The 8574-nt window shown below is 63.2% G+C and overlaps 1 protein-coding gene across 1 annotated transcript; it reads left to right on the top strand.

Moving 5' to 3' along the window:
- Positions 1-121: 121 nt before the first annotated feature.
- Positions 122-7028, top strand: FSTL3 (follistatin like 3). Its single transcript, XM_009252513.4, has 5 exons — positions 122-307; positions 1576-1761; positions 4063-4278; positions 5126-5353; positions 5443-7028. The coding sequence occupies exons 1-5, from the start codon at positions 205-207 to the stop codon at positions 5511-5513; spliced, it is 804 nt and encodes a 267-aa protein (XP_009250788.1). The 5' UTR covers positions 122-204; the 3' UTR covers positions 5514-7028.
- Positions 7029-8574: the final 1546 nt, after the last annotated feature.

Genomic DNA, 8574 nt, shown 5'->3' on the forward strand with positions numbered 1-8574 from the left:
GGGGACCCGGGCGCTCCCCCCAGCTGCCCCCCGCAGCGGCCGGGCCCGGCGCCTGCCCACCCCGCGCGGGACACGGCCTCGCCCCCGCCACTCCCGCGCCGCGCCCCGCCCCGCGCCCCGCCCCGCCCGCGGCCCGCGGGACCTTTATAGGGAGCGCCGGCCGCGCGCTGGGAAGTCGGTGCCGCTGCCGTCTCTGCGTTCACCATGCGTCCCGGGGCGCCAGGGCCACTCTGGCCTCTGCCCTGGGGGGCCCTGGCTTGGGCCGTGGGCTTCGTGAGCTCCATGGGCTCGGGGAACCCCGCGCCCGGTGAGTGGGGCGGCCAGAGGGGCGGGCGGGGCGGGCCACCCACGTGGGGCTGCCCGGAATGCGGCCGGGGGGACGTCGGGGGGCGCGGCGGCGGGGGCGAGGGCGGTGTCCGGCGCAAGCTGGAGCCGGGAGGCTCTGAAGGAGGGTCACCAAGAGGTCAGCAGAGCAGAGGTTTCTAATCACAATGACTACTGACATTTGTTGAGCGCTTAGTGTCTACCTCTCCCCTCCCTGAACCTGTGCCATCCCAACAGTGCCGGAGCTCTCTTCATCTCCGTCTTCCAGATGGGGAAACTGAGGCTCAGGGTCACACAGCCTGTAGGAGGCAAAGCCAGGGTTCTAGCCGCGGCCGTCTGGGTCGGTCCTGGTGCCCTGAGAGGCAGCGCTGGGTGTCTGGAGCCAGGCCCTCCAGCTGGGGCTGAGAGCTTTCCCGGGTCCTGGGAAGACGGGGCATGGAGTCTCACACCTGGGACTTGCCGGGAGGCACCAGGCAGGAGACGGCCCCACTCCTGGCCTCAGTTTCCCCTCCTATGATGGGTGCCAAAGTGCTGCGTTCCCCAAGCTGGTCCCTGGCAGTGTCTGTGAACCAGCAAGCGCTCTGGGATGGGGGCTGTGGCCGTTCCTGACCCCAGGGATGGGGGAAGAAACTGGGGGCTCTCTGGCTCCCCACCCCCCATCCCTGCAGCCCCACCCCACCCCAGCCCTGCGCCAAAGGGAGAGCAGAGCCCCCTCCCCGAAGGCCACGTCCCTGGGGAGACAGTGAGCTCATGCAAGGGGAATGTTCCCAAGTTGGAGTGAGTAAGAGGCGGGCCAGGCGGTGGGGGGGCTGCCAGGCGCAGGGCTCCACGTGCCCTCGCCCTCGGGTGCTGTCTAGACAGAGGGCAGAGGCCGGAGAAGCGGCTCCAGGGCCTGCTGACCCTGACATGCCCAGTGCCTGGCGTTTGGTGGTGTTTGAGGGGTTGGGCAGGGTGCCAGCCCCTGGCCTGGGGGCTTGGAGGGAACAGGAAGGGACCTCCTGGGGTGGGTGGGGGTTGGTGGTGAGGCTGTGGGGGCGGGGGGGGGGCGCGTGGAGCTCAGAGGGGAGGAGACATCTCCAGGGTTCTGGAGCCAGGGTGGGGACACCCATGTGGTTTTCTGCCCCATCTTCCTGGGTTGTGGTAGATCATCCCGTGCGTAACTACTCAGCACCACCTGCATGCATCTGTGGGCGGGCCAGAAGCTGGGTGTCAGGAGTGGCCCAGGAGAGCACCCTGTTCCCTGGCCCGCAGGTGGTGTTTGCTGGCTCCAGCAGGGCCAGGAGGCCACCTGCAGCCTGGTGCTCCAGACTGATGTCACCCGGGCCGAGTGCTGTGCCTCCGGCAACATTGACACCGCCTGGTCCAACCTCACCCTCTCGGGGAACAAGATCAACCTCCTTGGCTTCTTGGGCCTTGTCCACTGCCTTCCCTGCAAAGGTGAGACCTCAGGCCAGAAGCAGGGCAGGCATCTCAGCTCAGGACCAGCCACAAACAGTCATGGTGGTCGAGGGCCGAACGTCCGGGGACTGAGCCCGTCACAGGGGTATGTGGGAGGCTGCAGGGGGATCCCAGCCTCAGAGAGGGACTGGGGGGACTTCCTGGTTCCCAGACTTCAGCCTCTTGCAGCTCAGGACTCAGGAGGAGACTCTGAGGACTTACCACGTAGCTCCAGCCTTTGCTGGGGCTGAGCTGTCTGCCTGGGTGGCTGTTCCCACCTGGTCGATAAATGTCTGGCCTGCACCTAGCTCCTGGGAAGGTGGGTTTGCCATTCTGGCCTGTGACCCCAAATGTGCACACCAGGGACCTTCACTGCAGACTCTAGCGTCTGTGGAGGGGTTACATTACAGCTGCATGTTTAACAAGCATTTGCCTCGGGACCCTGTTTTGAGAGGATGCTTCCCACATCAGACTAGGGGCTCTTGGTGAGTGGCACAGAACGAATGAATAAGATATATTCTCCGCACTGGAGGATGATGGTTTTTTTTTTTTTTTTTTTTTTTGAGACGGAGCCTCGCTCTGTCACCCAGGCTGGAGTGCAGTGGTGCGATCTCCACTTACTGCAACCTCGGCCTCCGAGGTTCAAGCGATTCTCTTTCCTCGGCCTCCCCAGTGGCTGGGACTGCAGGGGCGCGCCACCATGCCTGGCTAATTTTTATGTTTTTGGTAGAGACAGGGTTTCACCACATTGGCCAGGCTGGTCTCAAACTCCTGACCTCAAGTGATCTGCCAGCCTTGACCTCCCAAAGTGCTGGGATTACAGGCGTGAGCCACCATGCCTGGCCTGTTTGGGCACAACTTGAAGGAGGTGGGCATTAGAGCTGGGGTTTTGGGGGATGTCTAGGAGTTTGCCAGATGGGGCCGGTATGGGAGAGTGGGTCAGGAGAAAACATGGCTTGAGGTTAGGTCCTGGTGGGTGGGGTCAGGCAGAGGAGCCACGGGGAGGCTGGAGCTGAGGGCTGCAGACCCGAAGGCCAGGCTGAGGAACTCTGCTGGCCTCTGAGATGTGATTAATCCCAGATCAGCCTGGCTGGGTGGTCCTGAACTCACTGCCACATACCCCTGCTCCCTCCAGACCCCCCTCTGGCTTCTGGGAGAAGGACAGACTTCAAAAAGTGCCTGGCCTGGGCATGAGCTGGCCCAGGACCCCCCACCCCCAACCTCATCTGGCCCTGGGGACGGAACTCAGGCCCCCTTCCGTTCTCGCTCGCATAAAAGCCACCCTGGCCGAGCATTTCCAGATGTGCCTGTGAGCCGCTGTGCCGGGGCCGCCCAGGTGCGACCCACATGCCCTGCAAGGGCTGCGTGGGGGGCACTGGCCATCCTCTAAGGAGTGCCTGACTGCCTTGGAAGTGGGGCTCCCCCGTCAGCCCCACTTTACACACAGAGAAACTGAGGCTGGTACATAAACTCAACAGCTGTGTTCAGAGGCCCCACCAGACCCCCAGACAACAGAAAGGGGATTGGTCATCTGGGTCCTGGCTGCAGCTTTCAAACTGAGGTGCTTGGACCCCTGCACTCACAGCTGCGACCCGGCCTCCGTTTCCCCATCTGTAAAATGATGACTTGGGAGGATGCGATAAGCCTAGGAGGCGATGAGCATTCACATTAAAAGCGGGGGCGGGGACCCCAGAGAGAGTTTCCCTAGCAGGACCTCAGTATCCCTGTCTGAGCAGTGGGGCTGCGGGGCAGCTCCCGGTTCAGAGGCCTAAGGCTGTGGGGGACCCCCTCCCCTGGAATCGCTCCCCAGGCCAGGAGGGGCGTCCAGTGCCCCGCCCTCCCCGACGCCTCCTGGGGGAAGGTCCTGGCAGCCCCAGACTCGCGCCTGGCAACGGCGGAACACCCCAGGCTGACGCAGCTGGGGCCCCTCCGGCCTTCCCAGAAGAGCGCGTGCATTGGGAGCAGACGTCAGCCAGCTGCAAGGAGGATCGGCCCGGGGCTGCGTAGCTCCGCCGGACCCCGATTCCGGGCAGAGACCCCCCCGGCCCGCGCGCACCAAGCCCAGCCCCCGCCCCCCAGCGCAGGCGCAGCCCGGACCTCGGCCCCACCGGTCCCGCGCCCCGACCCTGAGCCCTGCCCCTGGGAACCCGAGGGCCCCGACTCCGACTGACCCTGACCTGGGACGGCGCCCCCGCCTCCGCCCTGCAGAAGGGGCGCAGGGAGGGGCCCCGAGGGCTTCGCGCGGCCCCACGCCCGGGACCCTCCCGCGCCCGGCCCCACGCGCGTGTCCTGTGTCCGCAGATTCGTGCGACGGCGTGGAGTGCGGCCCGGGCAAGGCGTGCCGCATGCTGGGGGGCCGCCCGCGCTGCGAGTGCGCGCCCGACTGCTCGGGGCTCCCGGCGCTGCTGCAGGTCTGCGGCTCAGACGGCGCCACCTACCGCGACGAGTGCGAGCTGCGCACCGCGCGCTGCCGCGGCCACCCGGACCTGAGCGTCATGTACCGGGGCCGCTGCCGCAGTACGTGGGGGCGTGGTCTGTGGAGGGGCGGGGCGGGACCTACCGGACCTGCGCGTCATGCATCGAGGCTGCTGCCGCAGTAGGTGGGGGCGGGGCCTGGGGCGGCACCACCCGGACCTGAGCGTGACGTACCGGGGCTGCTACCGCAATGCGTGAGGGCGAGGCCTAAGTGACGGCCCGGCCTCTGGGGGCGGGGCCTGCTGGAGGGGCGGGGCCGCTGCCGCAGTGCGTAGGGGCGGGGCCTCCAGCCCAGTACAGGTCACGTGGGTCGCGGTGGGGCCTAATTAACGGCGTCTTTATACTTCCGAGGGAGTATCACGGGGTAGGGTCTTTCGTAGGGTTGGGATTTGGAAAGTAGTGGGCCTCTGGGGGCTCACATTGGGCAAGAGGTATGTGGCATGGTCAGAGCGGGAGCGTGCCTCAGAGAGGTGCTTGTGGGTGTAACCAGAGGGGCATGATGGAACACGGCGCGGGGGCGGAGACTGGGTCATGTAAGGGGCGGGGCTCTTGGCTGGGGCGTGGTTCCTGGGTGGAGATGGGCGGGGATTTGTGGGTGGAGTTTGGGTGGGCGGCCCAGCAGTCGCGGAGGGGCGGGGCTTTGGGTTGAATAAGGGGCAGGAGCTCACGAAAGAGGTGTGGCTCCTGGGTACAATGGGAAATGCAGGGCTTGTGGGTGGAGCCTGAGGGGTGGAATGGAAAGGGGGACTCACAGCGGGGCGGGGGGGGCTTGTGTCTCCTACCAGAGGGTTTTCGCATCTTGGGGGTTAAGGGTGGGTCTTGGGGCCAAGAGCCCTGCGGGGTTCTCAGCGAGATGTTCCCTGAACTACCCCTGGCACCCGGCCTGCAGAGTCCTGTGAGCACGTGGTGTGCCCGCGGCCACAGTCGTGCATCGTGGACCAGACGGGCAGCGCCTACTGCGTGGTGTGTCGGGCGGCGCCCTGCCCTGTGCCCTCCAGCCCCGGCCAGGAGCTTTGCGGCAACAACAACGTCACCTACATCTCCTCGTGCCACATGCGCCGGGCCACCTGCTTCCTGGGCCGCTCCATCGGCGTGCGCCACGCGGGCAGCTGCGCAGGTGCAGATGCAGGGCGGGGGCGCAGGCCTGTCCTGGGGGCCGGAGAACCCCCTGCCCTGCGCCCTCAATGCTCTTATCGATCCTTGCAGGCACCGTTGCAGACAGCCCTGAGGAGCCGCCGGATGGTGAGTCCGCAGAAGAGGAAGAGAACTTCGTGTGAGCCTGCAGGACAGGCCTGGGCCTGGTGCCCGAGGCCCCCTACCATCCCCTGTTATTTATTGCCACAGCAGAGTCTAATTTATATGCCACGGACACTCCCTAGAGCCTGGATTCGGACCACTTGGGGATCCCAGAACCTCCCTGACGATATCCTGGAAGGACTGAGGAAGGGAGGCCTGGGGGCCGGCTGGTGGGTGGGATAGACCTGCGTTCTGGACACTGAGCGCCTGATTTAGGGCCCTTCTCTAGGAAGCCCCAGCCCCTACCCTAAGACCTATTGCCGGGGAGGACTCCACACTTCCACTTCTTTGGAGATAAACCTATTAATTATTGCCACTATCAAGAGGACTGGGCATTTCCTGCTGGTAATACCTGAAGAGGCGTGACTGCTTTTCTCAGCCCCAAGCCTCCTAGAACAGGGACCTTGGGCTCAGGCCAGGAGGAGCAGAGGAGGTCTAGCCTGGGTGTGTACGGAGGGTCTAGCCTGGGTGTGTACGGAGGATCTAGCCTGGGTGTGTATGGAGGGTCTAGCCTGGGTGTGTACGGAGGGTCTAGTCTGAGTGCATGTGGGGACCTCAGAACACTGTGACCTTAGCCCAGCAAGCCAGGCCCTTCATGAAGGCCAAGAAGGCTGCCACCGTTCCCTGCCAGCCCAAGAACTCCAGCTTCCCCACTGCCTCTGTGTGCCCCTTCGCGTCCTGTGAAGGCCATTGAGAAATGCCCAGTGTGACCCCTGGGAAAGGGCACGGCCTGTGCTCCTGACACGGGCTGTGCTTGGCCACAGAACCACCCAGTGTCTCCCCTGCTGCTGTCCACGTCAGTTCATGAGGCGACATCGTGTGGTCTCAGACGTGGAGCAGCCAGCGGCAGCTCAGAGCAGGGCACTGTGTCCGGTGGAGCCAAGTCCACTCTGGGGGGGCTCTGGCAGGGACCACGGGCCCCTGCTCACCCACTGGCCCCGAGGGTGGTGTAGACTCCAAGACTCACGCATGTGTGACATCTGGAGTCCTGGAGCCGGGTGTCCCAGCGGCACCACTAGGTGCCTCCTGCCTCCGCAGTGGGGTTCACACCCAGGGCTCTTCGGTCCCCCACATCCCACCCCGGCCAGGCCTGCAGACCCAGACTCCAGCCAGACCTGCCTCACCCACCAGTGCAGCCGGGGCTGGCGACACCAGCCAGGCGCTGGTCTTGGGCCAGTTCTCCCACGACGGCTCACCCTCCCCTCCATCTGGGTTGATGCTCAGAATCACCTACCTGTGCCTGCGTGTAAACCAGAGCCTCAGACCAGCTATGGGGAGGGGACAACGTGGAGGATATCCAGCTTCCCCGGTCTGGGGTGAGGAGTGTAGGGAGCTTGGGCAGCCTCCTCCAGACTCCTCCAGCCCCCAGGCAGTGCCTTACCTGTGGTGCCCAGAAAAGTGCCCCTGGGTTGGTGGGTCTACGGGAGCCTCGGCCAGGCAGCCCACCCCACCCTGGGGCCCTGCCTCACCAAAGAAATAAAGACTCAAAGAAGCCACTTTGGGGTGTCCAGGCCTCAGTTTGTCTCCTCTCTCAAGGCTTCAGGCCGCCCCCGCGGCTGTGGGATGGGCAGCCTGGGGCCTGGGGTGCTGCACGGGTGCTCTGGAGGCACCGGAAGAGAGACCCAGCATTAGTCCTTGGGCAGCCTCTGGCCGCCTCTGAGCCTCAGTGCCTCTCCAGGCAGTGGACAAGCCCGGGAGGGGCTGAGGCAGTGCGGGAGGGGAGGGAGAGAAAAGAGGCCTTTTGGGAGGGCACACAGGATAGACAAGATGGCTTAGGGCAGCCCTAAGACACCAGCTGGCTTGGGGCCCAGAAATGGAGTCCCGGCCTTGAAGGACTTGGGTGTAACGATAGCAGTAATAATAATAACAGGATTAGGGCCAGGGTGGGGTAGCTCACCCCTGTAATCTCAGTGCTTTGGGAGGCCAAGGCAGGCGGGTCACTTGAGGCCAGGAGTTCCAGACCAGCCTGGGCAACATAGTGAGACCCCCATCTCTACAAAAACAAACAAACAAACAAACAAAACAGGCATGGTGGTATGCACCTGTGGTCCCAGCTACTCTCAGCAGGCCGAGGTGGGAGGATCGCTTGAGCCCAGGATGTCAAGGCTGCAGTGAGCTGTGACGGCACCACTGCACTCTAGCCTGGGTGACAGAGTGAGACTGTTTCTAAAATAATAATAGCATAATTGGCTGGGCGTGGTGGTTCATACCTGTAATCCCAGCACTTTGGGAGGCCGAGGCAGGTGGATCACGAGGTCAGGAGTTCGAGACCAGCCTGGCCAACATGGTGAAACCCTGTCTCTACTAAAAATACAAAAATTAGCCGGGTGTAGTGGCAGGTGCCTGTAATCCCAGCTACGCAGGAGGCTGAGACAGGAGAATTGCTTGAACCCAGGAGGCAGAGGTTGCAGTGAGCTGAGATCGTGCCACTAAACTCCAGCTACGCGGGAGGATGAGGCGGGAGAATCGCTTGAACCCAGGAGGCAGAAGTTGCAGTGGGCCGAGATTGCACCACTGGACTCCAGCCTGGGTGACAGAGTGACTCTGTCTCAAAATAATAATAATAATAATAATAATAACAACAACACCAACAACAACAATAAAAAGGCCCAGCGCGGTGGCTCACGCCTGTAATCCCAGCACTTTAGGAAGCCAAGGCAAGCGGATCACAAGGTCAAGAGATCGAGACCATCCTGGCCAACATGGTGAAACCCCATCTCTACTAAAAATATAAAAAATTAGCAGGGCGTGGTGGTACATGCCAGTCCCAGCTAGTTAGGAGGCTGAGGCAGGAGAATGGCTTGAACCCGGGGGCAGAGGTTGCAATGAGCCGAGATTGCACCACTGCACTCCAGCCTGGTGACAGAGTGAGACGTCATCTTAAAAAAAAAAAAATAGGCCGGGCGTGGTGGCTCAAGCCTGTAATCCCAGCACTTTGGGAGGCCGAGGCGGGCGGATCACGAGGTCAGGAGATCGAGACCATCCTGGCTAACACGGTGAAACCCTGTCTCTACTAAAAATACAAAAAATTAGCCGGGCGTG

The sequence above is a fragment of the Pongo abelii genome, chromosome 20 (assembly GCF_028885655.2).
Source record: "Pongo abelii isolate AG06213 chromosome 20, NHGRI_mPonAbe1-v2.0_pri, whole genome shotgun sequence".
Taxonomy (NCBI): Eukaryota; Metazoa; Chordata; class Mammalia; order Primates; family Hominidae; genus Pongo; species Pongo abelii.

Coding starts and splice junctions, on each gene's coding strand:
- FSTL3 (XM_009252513.4), top strand. CDS start 205: ATGCGTCCCGGGGCGCCAGGGCCACTCTGGCCTCTGCCCTGGGGGGCC. Junction 308..1,575: donor CTCGGGGAACCCCGCGCCCG/GTGAGTGGGGCG, acceptor CCTGGCCCGCAG/GTGGTGTTTGCTGGCTCCAG. Junction 5,354..5,442: donor CCACGCGGGCAGCTGCGCAG/GTGCAGATGCAG, acceptor CGATCCTTGCAG/GCACCGTTGCAGACAGCCCT.